Source organism: Pseudophryne corroboree, chromosome 1, assembly GCF_028390025.1.
Source record: "Pseudophryne corroboree isolate aPseCor3 chromosome 1, aPseCor3.hap2, whole genome shotgun sequence".
Classification (NCBI taxonomy): domain Eukaryota; kingdom Metazoa; phylum Chordata; class Amphibia; order Anura; family Myobatrachidae; genus Pseudophryne; species Pseudophryne corroboree.
In genome coordinates this window covers 1,244,684,410-1,244,704,176 of record NC_086444.1, presented here as the reverse complement: position 1 = coordinate 1,244,704,176, position 19,767 = coordinate 1,244,684,410, and the positions used below count along the sequence as shown (strand labels likewise).

The window sequence follows — 19,767 nt, the reverse complement described above, 5'->3', positions numbered from 1 at the left end:
TCTGCTTTTAGACAAAATGTTCTTGCCTACACACTACATAATAAAATAATAATTTTATAGTGTGTAGCTAGCTTTAGGGTTCCATGAGGACTGGGCTTGAGAAACAATGAGCATGGAGGTCGGGTGTGGAGAAAGTTGGTGGAGGATCTGATATGGGTTTCAGAAGAACTCACAATCCATCATTTTACATACCACATCAATCACAGCAGTCATATAATTTGTGTGTTTATTAATCATTCTCATTATATTATACATTTCTAGTGACAGGTTAAATAAATGTGCCACAACATGTGGAATCAATAGAGAACACAGGATGCTCTCCAACATATCCACAACAGGTGATACTTAGTGTGAACCAGCCACACCAGCCATGTGATGGTCTCATCCCGTCAAGACGTCACATTACACATTTCTCATTTGTTCAGTGTGATCACTATATACTAACACAAGACTTTATGTTATCATAAGTGACTTAGGGGGTCATTCCGAGTTGATCGCTCGCTAGCAACTTTTTGCTGTGTTGCGATCAGACAGTCGCCGCCCATAGGGGAGTGTATTTTCGCTTTGCAAGTGTGCGATCGCTTTTGCAGGCGACGGCACAAAAAAGTTTTTTGCAGTTTCTGAGTTGCTCTGGACCTACTCAGCCACTGCGATCACTTCAGTCTTTTTGGTCCCGAAATTGACGTCAGACACCCGCCCTGCAAACGTTTGGACACGCCTGCGTTTTTCCAAACACTCCCAGAAAACGGTGAGTTGACACCCATAAATGCCCTCTTTTTGTCAATCACCTTGCGTTCGGCTGTGCGAATGGATTCGTTAAATCCATCGACCAGCACTGATCCTATTTGTACCCGTACGACGTGCCTGCTCATTGCGGTGCATACGCACTTTTGACGAGATTTAATATGATCGCAGCACTGCAAAAAGTTGCTAGCGGGCGATCAACTCGTAATGACACCCTTAAACTCTGTAGAAAATGTGATATTAATTACTCGAGTTACCTAATGACACAATTTAATACACTTGTGAATCAAGTTCTGCATGCCTGAGTATGAAATCTATCTGCAAAGTGATCTCTGGAAGCAGGAAGATTTTTCTCTCATTGATGAAAAACTGAAGTCATTCACATGTTAAAGGTTGAATGTATCCTCTAATTAATGTATTTAGTGAACTGGAATCGTTCCCACATTATTGGTTGAAGGTAACCTGTCATCGTTGGTTTAGGAGAACTGCAGTTATTTCCACATTAATGGTTGGAGGTAACCTTTCCTCGCTGGTTTAGGAGAACTGCGGTCATTTCCACATTTATGGTTGAAGATAACCTTTCATTGTTGGATTAGGAGAACTGTAGTCATTTCCACATTAATAGTTGAAGGTAACCTTTCATCATTGGTTTAGGAGAACTGCAGTCATTTCCACATTAATAGTTGAAGGTAACCTTTCATCGTTGGTTTATGAGAACTGGAGTCATTCCCACATTAATGGATGAAGGTAACCTTTCATCGTTGGTTTATGAGAACTGGAGTCACTGCCACATTAATGGTTGAAGGTATCCTCTCATTAATGGTTTTGGAGAAAAGAAGACATTGATTTAATGATAGATGAACAGAGCTAAAAATTAACCTTCATTTGTGGGTAGGTATAGAGCACTGATACTACAACATGTCCTCTTATGGATGTTTGAGCAGAATGGAATTCCTTGACATATTGATGGACAATGAGAACAGAAACCTAAAACATGCACAATAAGACTCTCCCCTAGTCTCCAAACCTTCAAGGGTTCCCTGAAAACTCATCTCTTCAGGCAGTTTATCACATTCCAGAACCGCTCACTCAACCTTCATAAGCTTTCCTATCCAATTATATCCCCACAGTACAGTCCACACATATCCTCACATATTCTCTCTTCACTTTCCCTTCCTTCTGATCCTGGTTCATCATTGCTGTGATGTGATATCATGCAGCCCTCCTAGAACCTTTGCAATCCGGTGGACAACTATGCAATAGATAGCACCTATCCCTGTGTATCAATGACAATTTTCAGATTGTAAGCTTGTGAGCAGGGCCCTCCTAACTCTGGGACTGTTTGTTAGTACCCAGTTTGATTTTATCATTGTGTCCAGTTGTAAAACGCAACAGAATTTGCTGCTCTATATAAGAAACTCTTAATAATAATAATAACATCAGCAGAAGACCTTTTCTTGTTGAGGAATAATGAGAAAGCCAGATGTCCTTTTATTGATTGATAAGAAATTAAGATGTCTTCTCACTGAAGGGTAAAAAATCCAGATATCTTCTGTCTTTTGACCAATCTGTTGGACTAATGAAAACTCCCTTCACATCCAGTCAGTGGGGTTATTGAGCATTGACGGTGCTATATAAAGGTGAAGTGACGTCCATGCGAGTCTTTGAGCTCTGACGATGTCACCTGCCCAGGATATGAGATTTGTGGAAAAAAGTACAATTCCCAGGTCACAAATGCTCCACGTTTGTTCCCGGATACATAATCAACGCCTGACACCTAACAGGGGGGAAAAAAAATCACTGAGAACCACTTACATCTTCATAAAACACGACAAATGATCATACTTTACACAGTAATATTTACTTTAAGAACCTGCATGACATTTTCCTGGAGAATATGAGCAGAGATAGATACAGTATGGAGGTTGGTACAATTAAGGAGACAGTAAGTGAAGAACCCAGTGTCATACCTACACGTTGTGCTGTGGAGACCAGGCTTGGGTGACCTCAGTCACTGGGATACAGTCAGGAAGAAGAAGATGATAGAGTGAGGAAGAAGAGGTTGACCGCTACAAAGATATAAAGACTGAGAAGTTGTTTATGTAAGAAACAATGGCTGCTTTCAGAAAGGTGCATTGTTACTTGTTTTATAGAATGGGAATTAGGTGTGAGGAGCACATGGGGAATGGAGGATGTATGTACTAGTCTTAGGACTCTGTCCTCATTGTTTATATGGCCTCGTGTTACCAGAGGGGGAAGCAGTTAGCTTCCCGACAGACGGGATCCCGACGGTCGATATACTGCCGGCGGGATCCCAAAGTAAGACGCAATGTCGGCGACGAGATACCAACGCCACACGGGATGCTGGCGTCACATTACGACAGCCGGCATCCCGATCGTCCGGACAGCAGGACGCGCTGGCGTCCGGACAGCAGGAGGGGGGGAGGTTAGGTTTAAGCAGAAGAAGGGGGGTTGGGGTTAGTCTGCAAGGCCTGGATGGTTATGGTTAGGGACTGTGAGGGAGAGTTAGGCACATAGAAGGGGAGGTTAGGGTTAGACAACAAGCGGGGAGGGTTAGGTTTAGGCAGCGGGGAAGGGAGGGTTAGGCACTAACCGGGGAGGGTTAGGTATTGGGGAGGAGGGTTAGGCACCATCGGAGAGGGTTAGGGTTAGGCACCCAAAGGGAGGGTTAGGGTAGAGGACAGAGGAGGGTTAGGGGGCTTGCTGGGGGGCTGTCGGGATTCTGATGGACATGATGCCGCTGTCGGTATTCAATCCGCCGGCATCCCGTCCATCGGCAATCATACTGATCGTTCCAGAGGTGCTGCTGATTTGCTTGGACATTTTTTCTTTCTCCTCACATGTAGGAGTTACACTGTTTACCCTGCTTAATCACCTGTACCTGCCGAATTGCTATACAGTCCTGCCCCACTGCTATACAGACCTTCCCCACTGCTATACAGTCCTTTCCCACTGCTATACAGACCTTTCCCACTGCTATATAGTCCTTCCCCACTCCTATACAGTTTTTTCCCACTGCTATATAGTCCTGCCCCACTGCTATACAGTCCTTTCCCACTGCTATACAGTCCTTTCCCACTGCTATACAGTCCTTTCCCACTGCTATACAGTCCTTTCCCACTGCTATATAGTCCTTCCCCACTGCTATACAGTCCTGCCCCACTGCTATATAGTCCTTTCCCACTGCTATATAGTCCTTCCCCACTGCTATACAGTCCTGCCCCACTGCTATATAGTCCTTTCCCACTGCTATATAGTCATTCCCCACTGCTATACAGTCCTGCCCCACTGCTATACAGTCCTTTCCCACTGCTATACAGTCCTTTCCCACTGCTATATAGTCCTTCCCCACTGCTATACAGTCCTGCCCCACTGCTATATAGTCCTTCCCCACTGCTATACAGTCCTTTCCCACTGCTATATTGGGGGTCATTCCGAGTTGTTCGCTCGTTATTTTTTTCTCGCAATGGAGCGATTAGTCGCTAATGCGCATGCGCAATGTCCGCACTGCGACTGCGCCAAGTAAATTTGCTATGCAGTTAGGAATTTTACTCACGGCATTACGAGGTTTTTTCTTCGTTCTGGTGATCGGAGTGTGATTGACAGGAAGTGGGTGTTTCTGGGCGGAAACAGGCCGTTTTATGGGAGTGTGTGAAAAAACGCTACCGTTTCTGGGAAAAACACGGGAGTGGCTGGAGAAACGGAGGAGTGTCTGGGCGAACGCTGGGTGTGTTTGTGACGTCAAACCAGGAACGACAAGCACTGAACTGATCGCAGATGCCGAGTAAGTCTGGAGCTACTCAGAAACTGCTAAGAAGTGTCTATTCGCAATTCTGATAATCTTTCGTTCGCAATTTTGATATGCTAAGATTCACTCCCAGTAGGCGGCGGCTTAGCGTGTGCAAAGCTGCTAAAAGTAGCTTGCGAGCGAACAACTCGGAATGACCCCCATAGTCCTTCCCCACTGCTATACAGTCCTTCCCCACTGCTATACAGTCCTGCCCCACTGCTATATAGTCCTTCCCCACTGCTATACAGTCCTTCCCCACTGCTATACAGTCCTTCCCCACTGCTATACAGTCCTGCCCCACTGCTATACAGTCCTTCCCCACTGCTATACAGTCCTTCGCCACTGCTATACAGTCCTGCCCCACTGCTATATAGTCCTGCCCCACTGTTATAGAGTCCTGCCCCACTGCTATACAGTCCTGCCCCACTGCTATATAGTCCTGCCCCACTGCTATACAGTCCTTCGCCACTGCTATACAGTCCTGCCCCACTGCTATACAGTCCTGCCCCACTGTTATAGAGTCCTGCCCCACTGCTATACAGTCCTGCCCCACTGCTATATAGTCCTGCCCCACTGCTATACAGTCCTTCGCCACTGCTATACAGTCCTTCCCCACTGCTATACAGTCCTTCGCCACTGCTATACAGTCCTGCCCCACTGCTATACAGTCCTGCCCCACTGTTATAGAGTCCTGCCCCACTGCTATACAGTCCTGCCCCACTGCTATATAGTCCTGCCCCACTGCTATACAGTCCTTCGCCACTGCTATACAGTCCTGCCCCACTGCTATATAGTCCTGCCCCACTGCTATACAGTCCTTCGCCACTGCTATACAGTCCTTCCCCACTGCTATACAGTCCTTCGCCACTGCTATACAGTCCTGCCCCACTGCTATACAGTCCTGCCCCACTGTTATAGAGTCCTGCCCCACTGCTATACAGTCCTGCCCCACTGCTATATAGTCCTGCCCCACTGCTATACAGTCCTTCGCCACTGCTATACAGTCCTGCCCCACTGCTATACAGTCCTGCCCCACTGTTATAGAGTCCTGCCCCACTGCTATACAGTCCTGCCCCACTGCTATATAGTCCTGCCCCACTGCTATACAGTCCTTCGCCACTGCTATACAGTCCTTCCCCACTGCTATACAGTCCTGCCCCACTGTTATAGAGTCCTGCCCCACTGCTATACAGTCCTGCCCCACTGCTATATAGTCCTGCCCCACTGCTATACAGTCCTTCGCCACTGCTATACAGTCCTGCCCCACTGCTATATAGTCCTGCCCCACTGCTATACAGTCCTTCGCCACTGCTATACAGTCCTTCCCCACTGCTATACAGTCCTGCCCCACTGCTATACAGTCCTGCCCCACTGTTATAGAGTCCTGCCCCACTGCTATACAGTCCTGCCCCACTGCTATATAGTCCTGCCCCACTGCTATACAGTCCTTCGCCACTGCTATACAGTCCTGCCCCACTGCTATACAGTCCTGCCCCACTGTTATAGAGTCCTGCCCCACTGCTATACAGTCCTGCCCCACTGCTATATAGTCCTGCCCCACTGCTATACAGTCCTTCGCCACTGCTATACAGTCCTGCCCCACTGCTATACAGTCCTGCCCCACTGTTATAGAGTCCTGCCCCACTGCTATACAGTCCTTCGCCACTGCTATACAGTCCTGCCCCACTGCTATACAGTCCTGCCCCACTGCTATACAGTCCTGCCCCACTGTTATAGAGTCCTGCCCCACTGCTATACAGTCCTGCCCCACTGCTATATAGTCCTGCCCCACTGCTATACAGTCCTTCGCCACTGCTATACAGTCCTGCCCCACTGCTATACAGTCCTGCCCCACTGTTATAGAGTCCTGCCCCACTGCTATACAGTCCTGCCCCACTGCTATATAGTCCTGCCCCACTGCTATACAGTCCTTCGCCACTGCTATACAGTCCTTCCCCACTGCTATACAGTCCTGCCCCACTGTTATAGAGTCCTGCCCCACTGCTATACAGTCCTGCCCCACTGCTATATAGTCCTGCCCCACTGCTATACAGTCCTTCGCCACTGCTATACAGTCCTGCCCCACTGCTATATAGTCCTGCCCCACTGCTATACAGTCCTGCCCCACTGCTATACAGTCCTTCCCCACTGCTATACAGTCCTGCCCCACTGTTATAGAGTCCTGCCCCACTGCTATACAGTCCTGCCCCACTGCTATATAGTCCTGCCCCACTGCTATACAGTCCTTCGCCACTGCTATACAGTCCTGCCCCACTGCTATATAGTCCTGCCCCACTGCTATACAGTCCTGCCCCACTGCTATACAGTCCTTCCCCACTGCTATACAGTCCTGCCCCACTGTTATAGAGTCCTGCCCCACTGCTATACAGTCCTGCCCCACTGCTATACAGTCCTGCCCCACTGTTATAGAGTCCTGCCCCACTGCTATACAGTCCTGCCCCACTGCTATATAGTCCTGCCCCACTGCTATACAGTCCTGCCCCACTGCTATATAGTCCTGCCCCACTGCTATACAGTCCTTCGCCACTGCTATACAGTCCTGCCCCACTGCTATATAGTCCTGCCCCACTGTTATAGAGTCTTGCCCCACTGCTATATAGTCCTGCCCCACTGCTATACAGTCCTTCGCCACTGCTATACAGTCCTGCCCCACTGCTATACAGTCCTGCCCCACTGCTATACAGTCCTGCCCCACTGCTATACAGTCCTGCCCCACTGCTATATAGTCCTGCCCCACTGCTATACAGTCCTCACCATGCACCTGGTGGTCATTGTTTTCACTGTGTTCCAGGCACTCTGATTTCCAGTCATGCGCTGCGATCAGGTCACTCCTGCACATGTGTATGCTCTGCAATGCGCAGGCGCGTCGTACGGGTACAAAGCGGATCAGTGCTGAGCGATGGATTTAATGAAGAATCCATTCGTACAGCCGATCGCAAGGAGATTGACAGGAAGATGGTGTATGTGGGTGGCAACTGACCGTTTTCTGGGAGTGGTTGGAAAAACGCAGGTGTGTCCAGGCGTTTGCAGGGCGGGTGTCTGATGTCAATTCTGGGCCCGGACAGGCTGAAGTGATCGCAGCGGCTGAGTAAGTTCTGGGTTACTCAGAAACTGCACAAAACTTTTTGTAGCGCTCGGCTGCACACGCGATCGCACACTTGCACAGCTACAATACACTCCCCTGTAGGCGGTGACTATCTGATCGCAGCGCTGCAAAAAGTAGCTAGCGAGCGACCAGGTCTGAATTAGGCCCTCTGTGTGTTGGATTTGTTGTTAGCCAGCATCCTGCTGAACGGTTGGTATTTAGGTTGCCGGCTGTTGGGATCCCGGCGCACAGTATACCGGCGCCGGCATCCAGACAGCCGGCATACCGACACCTTTTCTCCCTCTTGGGGGTCCACGACCCCCCTGAAGGGAGAATAGATAGAGTGCCCGCAGCATGGCGAGCGCAGCGAACCCGCAAGGGGCTCATTTGCGCTCGCCCAGCTGTCGGTATGCCGGTGGTCGGGAGCCCGGCTGCCGGCATACCATACCACACCCTGCTGAACGTGTCCTGCTATCTGGCTACATGCTACCTGACCAAGACCCTGGCTGCTCCTGATTCCTGAACTAGCTAGCTGCAATGGTCTCTTACCTCTCACTCTGCATTTCTGCAATGTTCATTCAGTGTATCTGTGATCCAGACACACCCTGAGCTTACTAAGTTTAAGTTTCCATTTATCCTGCATTGCCAGGACTGTGTGTTCCTTACAATAAAACACGTTTATTTCTTCACAATGCTCCTGACTCCACAGCAGTCATAACATAAGAACTAGGCACGTCCATACTACTGGGGATAAGTGTATAGAAAAGTGGACAGGGCAGGGTGTGAGTAAAGGAAAGCATGACACCTGGATAGTAATAACGTTTACTAAGAAAACCCTCTTGTCAGGCCATAATAGCCCTGGTTTGGTCACTCACCTCTATTACACTAGAGGTCGTCCACTTGAAATGCGGGACTTAGATCACAGAAAAGGCTGGGACGTGGTATGGTCATGATCAGCAGTTTCCATTGCCTGCAGAGGGGTCACTGTTGGATGTTTGTGGTTGCCATGTGCTGAGCTGTCATTGGGATTTGGCACAGAGCCATACAAAATGAGGACTTCTGCTGGTAGAGTCTCACCTACCAAGGTATTGGTGGGGAAGGTATGGTGGACTATGACATCATCTGTGCTTTGAACAACTATGCCTTTGGAGCCATCTGTGTTGAGTGGCTCACATGCAGAGACGTTTCTTGTGACTGGTGGGCTACCAGGATGGGTGTCCTCCAGCATAATCAGTCTCTCTGTGGACAGTGATTCACACGTCGGAGCAGTGTTCAAAGGTTGTGTAATGTCACCATATGGGTCAACAATTTGCGGTTGAGGTTTCTGTGAGCTGGCAGTGGGAAGAGAGGAGGACAGAGGTAAAGACTGACTTGGCAGAACCTCAATTTGGTTCTCATTGATTTCGGCTTGGTATTCAGGCGAGCTGTCCATGGGAGAGGAGACACATACAGGTAAAGCCTCAACTGATGAGATGCTATGTAAGTCATCATTGACCTGAGTGGGGAATTCCTTTGAGCCATTGATGGGCAGTGAGGCAGATACAAGTAAAACGTCAACTGGTGGAACATCAACTTGGTCATCATAACTAGGCTGAGATTTCAGTGAGTTGTTAGTAACAAAGGAGGCATGGTGGTTTTGATCATTATTGGGCTGAGATTCAGGTAAGTTATCAGTGAGAAGCGAGTCAAATACCGGTAAAGATGTAAATACTGGGACCTCAGTTTGGTGATCACTGGATTGAGATTCCTGTGAGTTGTCAATGGGGACAGAGTAAAAGAGAGTTAAAGAGTCAATTAGTGGATCCTCCATATGACAGTTATTGGATTGAGGTGAGTGCTCAGTAAGAATGCAATCATTTACTGGTGAAGACTCAATTGGTGGAATGTCTGTTTGGTTATTATCGAGTTCAGATGTAGTTGAGGCATCGGTTGGGAGGTTGGCAGGTATAGGTAAGTATTCAGGTATTAAAACCTCAGTTTGGTTATGAGGTACTGATTCAGGCGACCCGTCAGTGAAATTGGAGGTAAATAAAGGTAAACACTCAATAAGTAAAGCCTCAGTTTTGTTATTATTGGGTTGAGAATCAGATGAACCATCAGTAAGAAAGTAGTCAAATAAAGGTAAAGGCTCAGGTAGGGGAACATCAGTTTTGTTATTATTGTGTTCACAATTAGGTGAGGCATCAGTGAGAAGGTAAGTAGATACAGGTAATAGTTCAGAAAGAGGAATCTCAGGTTGGCTATTAAATGGTTTAGATTCTGGTGAGCCATTGCTGTGAAGGGATTCCAATAGAGGTAAAGGAGCAAACAATGGAACTTCAGTTTCGCTATAATTCACTTTGGATTTAGGTGAAACATCAGTGGGTAGGTAGGCTGATGTGGGTAAAGTTTCAGGAAGTGGAAGCTCAGTTTGGTCATTATCAGGTTCTGATTTAGGTGAGACATCAGTGGGAAGGGAGACGGCTATAGGAAAAGATTCAGGTAGTAGAACCTCAGTTTGATCATTATTTGGTTCAGGCTCAGGTGAGCTATAAGTGGGAAGGGAGACAGCTACAGGTAAAGTTTCAGACAAAGGAACCTCAATTTGGCCATTATTGGATTCAGACTCAGGTGAGGCATCAGTGGGAAGGGAGACAGCTATAGATAAAGATTCAGGTAGTAGAACCTCAGTTTGTTCATTATTTGGTGCAGGCTCAGGTGAGCGATCAGTGAGAAGGGAGATAGCTACAGGTAAAGTTTTAGGAATAGAAACCTCAGTTTGGCCATTATTGGTTTCAGACTCAGGTGAGTCATCAGTGGGAAGAGAGACAGCTACAGGCAAAGTTTCAGGTATAGAAACCTTAGTTTGGCCATTATCGTAGTCAGACTCAGGTGAGGCATCAGTGGGAAGGGATACAGCTATAGGTAAAGATTCAGGTCGTGGAACCTCAGTTTGATCATTATTTGGTTCAGGCTCAGGTGAGCTATCAGTGAAAAGGGAGACAGCTACAGATAAAGATTCAGGTAGAGGGACCTCAGTTCGGTAATTTTTGGATTCTGGCTCAGGTGAGGCATCAGTGGTAAGTGAGATAATTATAGGTAAAGATTCAGGTAAAAGAGCCTCAATTTGGTTATTATCATAATCAGGTGATTCATAGGTGGGAAGGCACAGAGCAACAGGTAAAGATTCATGCAGTGGAGCCTCATCTTGGTTATTATCAGGTTCTGGTTTAGATGAGGCATCAGTGGTAAGTGAGATGACTATAGGTAAAGATTCAGGTAGTGGAACCTCATATTGGTTATTTTCTGGTTCAAGCACAGGTGATGGATCGATAGGAAGGAGGGCAGACACAAGTACAGATTCAAATAGAGGAACTTCAGTTTGGTCATTACCAGATTCTGATTTAGATGAGGCATCAGTGGGAAGGGAGACAACTGTAGGTAAAGATTCAGGTAAAGGAACATCAATTTGTTTATTATCAGGTTCACATGATTCATTGGTGGAAAGGGAGACAGCAACAGGTAAAAAATCAGGTAGTGGAACCTCAGTTTGGTTATTTTCTGGTTCAGGCACAGGTGAGGCATCAGTGGGAACTGGGGCAGTTATAGGTAAAGATACAGGTAGAGGAACCTCAGTTTGGTTATTATTTGGTTCAGGTTCATGTGAGGCATCAGTAAGAAAGGAGGCGACTAAAGGTAAAGATGCAGGTAGTAGAACCTCAGTTTGGTCATTAACCGATTCACGCTCAGGTGAGGTATCAGTAGAAAAGAAGACAGCTATAGGTAAAGATTCAGGTAAAGGAACCTCTGTTTGGTTATTTTCGGGTTCATGTGATTCATTGGTGGAAAAGGAGACCGCAACAGGTAAAAACTCAGGTAGTGGAACCTCAGTTTTGTTGTTTTCAGGCACAGGTGAGTCATCAGTGGTAAAAGAAACGACTATAGGTAAAGATTCAGGAAAAGGAACCTCAGTTTGGTTTTTACCTGGTTCTAATTTAGATGAGGCTTCAGTAGGAAGGTAGGCAGATACAGGCAAAGATTCAGGTAGTGAAACATCAGTTTTGTTATTATTGGGTTCAGACTCAGGTGAGACATCAGTGGCTAAGGAGATGGCTAAAGGTATAGATGACGGCAGAGGAACATCAGTTTGATTATTATCATGTTCAGGTGATTCATAGGTGGGAAGGGACAGATCAACAGGTAAAGAGTCTTGCAGTGGAACCTCAGCTTGGTTATTATAGAGTTCTGGTTTAGGTGAGGCATCAGTAGGAAGTTCGGCACATACAGGTAAAGATTCCGGTGGTGAAAACTCAATTTGGTTATTTTTGGGTTCTGGTTTAGGTGAGGCATCAGTAGGAAGGTAGGCAGATACAGATAAAGATTCAGGTAGTGAAACCTCAGTTTGGTTATCAAGTGGTTCTGGGTTAGGTGAAGCATTACTGGTAAAGGAGACAGCTAAAAGTAAGGATTCAGTTAGTGGAGGCTCATCATGGTTATTGTGAGGTTCACCTGGAGATTCAGGTGAGTATATACAGGGATAGGTAGAAGATTTGGGTAAAGTCTCCAGTTTTGGATTAGATAAAGTCTTATAAGGTGGAACCTCATTGAGGTACTTTATGGATCCTGAGGAAGAAAGCAGAGCATCATCACGTAGTGCAAAAGCAACTGGTGAGGTCTTTAAAGTGTTATGGATAGTTGTCTCTGTACTAAATGGGGCATAGGGTTTAGGACCCACATAGGATAAAAACGATGACAAAGGGGTTGAAAGAGGACATTTGTCTGCTATCAGTGAAGCAGCAGGTGGGACAGAATCCATAGGAAAAATAACAGTGCTAGTAGTGGGAAATGTGTCACCTCTGTTGGGTGGAATAAAATTTGATTTATTCTCTGTGACATTCAGAATGGAGGATGATTGAAAAGTCGCCTCTTCGGCGGCTGGAGCAGAAGAAACTGAGACCAGTCCAGTCGGAGTAGGCACCCTGACCTCTACAACCGGTTTAGTAGTTGGCTGTGTAGCATCTGTGGTAGATTTTGGCGCTATTACATCTGTATTGAGGGGGTCAGTAGAAATTATAGCTTCTGTAATAGGTGTTGCACTAGCAAAAGCTATCTCAGTCATAGCAGTGGAAATAGAGACGGTGGCCTTTATTGCAGATGGTTTGTCGAATGTTGGTGATTTTGCGCCATACGACTTTTCCATAATTGTTTTTTCCTGGACCTCAGATTGAGATGTTGATAAAGAATCAACAGGCACAAGCTCAGCTTTGTATATACCACTTGACAAGACAGAAGTTTGCTGAATGTTTGCTTGTGGTATAATGTTATGGGGTACAGGTCTTGTCTGAGGGTTGGTGTTTGGGGGGGAGTTAGTGAGTTGCTGAGGCTCTGCTGGGGGTATATATTCAGCTCTAAATAGTGAATCGCTAGACACAGACTTTGGTGATGTATTATGAGTTGGAGAACTCCCTTTATAATGTGACTGACTGGCTCGAGTGGTGGTAATTGGAGGCGGTATGAATGTAGGTAAAGAGTCCACCTTGGGAGAGGTGACAGGCAGGGGAGACTTGGAGAAGATGAAGGCTGGAGAACATGGCTGGGGGGTGTGAGGTGAAGGAGAACTGAATGAGTCTCTTTTTTGGAAACCATACATGTAATTTGGACTTCGGGATGTGGAAGACAAGACAGATTCTGTATTACTGCGCTGGTATCGCAATGTTGGTCTGCTGAAAAAACCTAGAAGTGAAAAAGAAAATATCAGGTACTGTCCATATAGACTGGCCATTTACCCCAATCATAGATAGACCATTTACCCCACTCAAAGGACGACCATTAACATCCCTCAAAGGATGACCATTTACGTCACTCAAAGGACGACCATTTACCCCACTCAAAGGACGACCATTAACACCACTCAAAGGACAACCATTTACCCCACTCAAAGGATAACCATTTACACCACTCAAAGGATAACCATTTACCATACTCAAAGGACAATCAATTACCCCACTCAAAGGATGACCATTTACACCACTCAAAGGACAACCATTTACCCCACTCAAAGCATAACCATTTACCATACTGAAAGGACGATCAATTACCCCACTCAAAGGATGACCATTTACACCACTCAAAGGACAACCATTTACCCCACTCAAAGGATAACCATATACCATACTCAAAGGACGATCAATTACCCCACTCAAAGGATGACCATTTACCCACTCAAAGGACGACCAATTACCCCACTCATAGATAGACCATTTACCCCACTCAAAGGACAACCATTTACCCCACTCATAGAACCACCGTTAACCCCACTCATAGACTGACCATTTTCCCCACTCGTAGACTGAGAATTTATCCCACTCATAGACTGACCATTTACCCCACTCACAGACTGACAATTTGGCCCACTCAAAGGACGACCAATTACCCCAATCATAGATAGACCATTTTTCCCACTCATAGACTGACCATTTATCCCACTCATAGTCTGACCATTTACCCCACTCATAGACTGACCATTTACCCCACTCATAGACTGACCATTTACCCCCTAGGCTGATCATTGACCCGCAGAATAGACTTTGGAGAACCATCTGATTGTAACATATAGACAGGTCTTATTTACCAGAAGGGGATTTAGATGGAGAGCTGGGTGTGGATGGTGGTGAGAGTGAGCTGGACACTGAACGTTCCTGCTGACGGAAGAACTCCCGAGGATTCATGGACCTGAGCGATAGAAGGGAAGCTGCCTCCTGTGGGAATATGTAGAACATAACTGAGGGACATGACCACCTCACACCTCAAAAACTTTACATTTTAAAACTGTTTAATTTCCTTCTGAATTATTTAATCTGGAAACATACATATATATATATAGATATATTGCGTGTTCTCTCCATTCATTAAAACTGCAATGCTCTACTCCCAATACTGAGGAAGTACATAGAGATACTCACTGCGGCCATCTCAATAGACTGACTGCGCCTAAACCGTCCGCGCTCCTCCTCCTCAAATTCCTTTTGCTGCTGAATCTGTTATAGAAGAATCCACAGGTTACACTATAACCAGCAGCCAACCTGCACAGGGGGCGGAGACGCCAGTGGAAACGTCTATCGGGATGTGGGATTATCAGGAGGGCTACGTACCAGTGGGAGGGGGGGGGGGGGGGGAGAGGGCTCCTGATCAGTGGAAGAATAAATGGAAATAGGTACACACCAGGGAGGTACAGTATGTATCAGTGGAGGTATGGGTAGCGGTACACACCAGGGAGGTACAGTATGTATCAGTGGAGGTATGGGTAGCGGTACACACCAGGCAGGCACAGTATGTATCAGTGGAGGTATGGGTAGCGGTACACACCAGGGAGGTACAGTATGTATCAGTGGAGGTATGGGTAGCGGTACACACCAGGGAGGTACAGTATGTGTCAGTGGAGGTACGGATGGTGTAATGGTTAGCATTACTGCCTCACAGCACTGAGGTCATGGGTTCGATACCCACCATGGCTCTAACTGTGTGGAGTTTGTATATTCTCCCCGTGCTTGCATGGGTTTCCTCCGGGTCCTCCGGTTTCCTCCCACAATCCAAAAATATACTGGTAGGTTAATTGGCTCCCTACAAAATTAACCCTAGCGTGAATGTGTGTGTGTGTACATGTGGTAGGGAATATAGAGTGTAAGCTCCACTGGGACAGGGACTGATGTGAATGGCCAAAATATTCTCTGTAAAGCGCTGCGGAATATGTGTGCGCTATATAAATAACTGGTAAATAAATAAATAAATAAATAATTGGTAGCGGTACACACCAGGGAGGTACAGTATGTATCAGTGGAGGTATGGGTAGCGGTACACACCAGGGAGGTACAGTATGTATCAGTGGAGGTGTGGGTAGCGGTACACACCAGGGAGGTACAGTATGTATCGGTGGAGGTGTGGGTAGCGGTACACACCAGGGAGGTACAGTATGTATCGGTGGAGGTATGGGTAGCGGTACACACCAGGGAGGTACAGTATGTATCAGTGGAGGTATGGGTAGCGGTACACACCAGGGAGGAACAGTATGTATCAGTGGAGGTATGGGTAGTGGTACACACCAGGGAGGTACAGTATGTATCAGTGGAGGTATGGGTAGCGGTACACACCAGGGAGGTACAGTATGTATCAGTGGAGGTGTGGGTAGCGGTACACACCAGGGAGGTACAGTATGTATCAGTGGAGGTGTGGGTAGCGGTACACACCAGGGAGGTACAGTATGTATCAGTGGAGGTGTGGGTAGCGGTACACACCAGGGAGGTACAGTATGTATCAGTGGAGGTATGGGTAGTGGTACACACCAGGGAGGTACAGTATGTATTAGTGGAGGTATGGGTAGCGGTACACACCAGGGAGGTACAGTATGTATCAGTGGAGGTATGGGTAGCGGTACACACCAGGGAGGTACAGTATGTATTAGTGGAGGTGTGGGTAGCGGTACACACCAGGGAGGTACAGTATGTATCAGTGGAGGTGTGGGTAGCGGTACACACCAGGGAGGTACAGTATGTATTAGTGGAGGTGTGGGTAGCGGTACACACCAGGGAGGTACAGTATGTATTAGTGGAGGTGTGGGTAGCGGTACACACCAGGGAGGTACAGTATGTATCAGTGGAGGTGTGGGTAGCGGTACACACCAGGGAGGTACAGTATGTATTAGTGGAGGTATGGGTAGCGGTACACACCAGGGAGGTACAGTATGTATCAGTGGAGGTGTGGGTAGCGGTACACACCAGGGAGGTACAGTATGTATTAGTGGAGGTGTGGGTAGCGGTACACACCAGGGAGGTACAGTATGTATCAGTGGAGGTGTGGGTAGCGGTACACACCAGGGAGGTACAGTATGTATCAGTGGAGGTATGGGTAGCGGTACACACCAGGGAGGTACAGTATGTATCAGTGGAGGTGTGGGTAGCGGTACACACCAGGGAGGTACAGTATGTATCAGTGGAGGTGTGGGTAGCGGTACACACCAGGGAGGTACAGTATGTATCAGTGGAGGTGTGGGTAGCGGTACACACCATGGAGGTACAGTGTATAGGTAGCAGTACACACCAGGGAGGTACAGTATGTATCGGTGGAGGTATGGGTAGCGGTACACACCAGGGAGGTTCAGTGTATGGGTAGCAGTACACACCAGGGAGGTACAGTATGTATCGGTGGAGGTATGGGTAGCTGTACACACCAGGGAGGTACACTATGTATCAGTGGAGGTGTGGGTAGTGGTACACACCAAGGAGGTACAGTTTGTATCAGTGGAGGTATGGGTAGCGGTACACACCAGGGAGGTACAGTATCTATCAGTGGAGGTATGGGTAGCGGTACACACCAGGGAGGTACAGTATGTATCAGTGGAGGTATGCGTAGCGGTACACACCAGGGAGGTACAGTATCTATCAGTGGAGGTATGGGTAGCGGTACACATCAGGGAGGCACAGTATGTATCAATGGAGGTGTGGGTAGCGGTACACACCAGGGAGGTACAGTATGTATCAGTGGAGGTATGGGTAGCGGTACACACCAGGGAGGTACAGTATCTATCAGTGGAGGTATGGGTAGCGGTACACACCAGGGAGGTACAGTATGTATCAGTGGAGGTATGCGTAGCGGTACACACCAGGGAGGTACAGTATCTATCAGTGGAGGTATGGGTAGCGGTACACACCAGGGAGGTACATTATGTATCAGTGGAGGTATGGGTACTGGTACACACCAGGGAGGTACAGTATGTATCAGTGGAGGTGTGGGTAGCGGTACACACCAGGGAGGTACAGTATGTATCAGTGGAGGTATGGGTAGTGGTACACACCAGGGAGGTACAGTATGGATCAGTGGAGGTTTGGATAGCGGCACACACCAGGGAGGTACAGTATGTATCAGTGGAGGTATGGATAGCGGTACACACCAGGGAGGTACAGTGTATGGGTAGCGGTACACACCAGGGAGGTACAGTATGTATCAGTGGAGGTATGGGTAGCGGTACACACCAGGGAGGTACAGTATGTATCGGTGGAGGTATGGGTAGCGGTACACACCAGGGAGGTACAGTATGTATCAGTGGAGGTATGGGTAGCGGTACACACTAGGGAGGTACAGTATGTATCGGTGGAGGTATGGGTAGCAGTACACACCAGGGAGGTACAGTGTATGGGTAGCAGTACACACCAGGGAGGTACAGTATGTATCAGTGGAGGTATGGGTAGCGGTACACACCAGGGAGGTACAGTGTATGGGTAGCAGTACACACCAGGGAGGTACAGTATGTATCAGTGGAGGTATGGGTAGCAGTACATACCGGGTAGGCAGGTATGTTCCTTTTAGTTTGCTCTGTACATGAATGCCCTCTGCCAGTGCCCAGGATGGGGGTGAGCTGACCCCTGCCAGTGCCTAGTATGGGGGTAAGATGTGCATACGTGGCCACTATACTGGAAGTCTGAGGAAAGTGCAAGAGTAAGACTTTATATCGGGCGTGACAGATGGAGCCGTTATATAGCCCCCTGGCGGCCACATGGATAATGGCGGCCACGGCACGTAAGGAGTTAACCCTTAAATTGCCCGGTGTCATTTTAAGGACAGTAGGCGCTTGGCGCCACTGTTATATATACTTACGGTGTCAGGCGCGGACTGTTTAAAAATATGTTTAATAATGTGTCATATGTTATATCGCTACGCAGTTGGAGAATGATGGACAGTTATAGAACTGCAGGGACAGAGCACTTATGAGAAAAGTACAAGGTAATTTGTTTCTACAAAGGCCTTGACAATTGTTCTTGAGACACTTGTGCATAGACAGTCGTATGGTAATTGTCCTAGCTCCAGCAGTGAATAGGTGACAATTGGTGGCTTTTGGTGGCCAAACATTTTCTTTGAGATACAAATGAAAGTTTGGAGAGAAGACTGTTTGTGTTTCCAGCACCTCCTGTTGTGTGATAAGCCAAAACTGGTTTTACATGGAGGTGAGAGAGAGACAGTAACATTAATCACGTTGTGTTTTATGAATGCAAACTAGTGGGTTTTGTTTAACAACAGTTTGATGTAAGATTTCCTAGGCAGAATTAGGTAGGATGCAGATTCATGTTTAAATTACAAGAACTTTGTGTGTGACAGGAAGGAGGAAATTGCTTCATGCACTTAAATCCTTTTAAAATGTAATGTATTTATTTATATTTTGTGAGATAACCTGATTGGTTGGAGAGCAACAGGGTGGGCTTACCCCCTGTGGTAGTGTGTATTGGAGTAGGATAAAAAGGAGGGCTGCTGCCCTATGAAAAGTGCATTATACCATTTTCATTCTGCTGTGAACATCTTGCTGTATTGCTGTTGCCCATAGCAATAGGGAAGAGTTCTCTTTAGAACTATTGCAAATAAACATAATCTGCCTCAAGAAGACCGCTTCATCTTGTGACCTGCAGGGCTAGGCGAAACCTATCTCCGTTTTCCGGCTGTCCAGGGTGTACCCAGTGTCTCCAAGCTCCGCCTCCAGCTGCCGGGTAAAGGCCTAGTCAAGCGACTAGTGAAGATACGTCAATACCACACAGGTGTGGTAAGACGGCGTGTCGATGCATACAGAGCAAAACCGTGGTCCCAGACGCCACAGCAGGGTGTCTGGTGGTGGCAGCGTAGTACCCGCCCACTGTGCAGTGGGTGGAGTCATGAACAGGCGGTTATTGACGGTAAGCGGGAATCCCATATGTGACCAGGTCTCGTGTGACCTGAATCTCCATTCTGTGATTGGGGACGGGACGCGAAGCGGTGAGGGCTTTCTTCGTACGGGACCATCCGGTCACACCCCCCTATGCCCGGACTGACTGTAATGATATATGAGACTCACCCACCGCGCTTTCTCTGTCCTCCGCTGCTCGGCCTCTAGTTGCGCCTGATGCTTCCTGTGGAGACACAAGAGGCAGAGCACTGGGGTAATGCGGTTATACAGAGTATATCACAGACACCTGCACTAACCCCCAATAATTTATATATGGCTGTGCCATGGTCAGGCAGTGTAATGAGTAATAAACAGAGAGTCACATTGTAGGTGGGCTTCACAGACTGTTATAGAGGTTGTAATAACCTGTGTATCAGAGTATGAAAT

The 19,767-nt window shown here is 47.3% G+C and overlaps 1 protein-coding gene across 1 annotated transcript in view; it reads right to left on the bottom strand.

Annotated features, from left to right (window-relative positions):
- Positions 1–212: 212 nt before the first annotated feature.
- Positions 213–19,767, bottom strand: part of LOC134931831 (mucin-2-like) — a 121,222-nt gene continuing 101,667 nt past the window's right edge. Inside the window, exons 8-12 of the mRNA XM_063925586.1 lie at positions 19,510–19,564; positions 14,603–14,677; positions 14,272–14,398; positions 8,537–13,373; positions 213–2,521 (exon numbers count right to left, since the gene is read on the bottom strand). Coding sequence (XP_063781656.1) covers positions 8,581–13,373; positions 14,272–14,398; positions 14,603–14,677; positions 19,510–19,564 — 5,050 coding nt within the window. The 3' untranslated portion in view covers positions 213–2,521; positions 8,537–8,580. The remainder of the gene's footprint in view (positions 2,522–8,536; positions 13,374–14,271; positions 14,399–14,602; positions 14,678–19,509; positions 19,565–19,767) is intronic.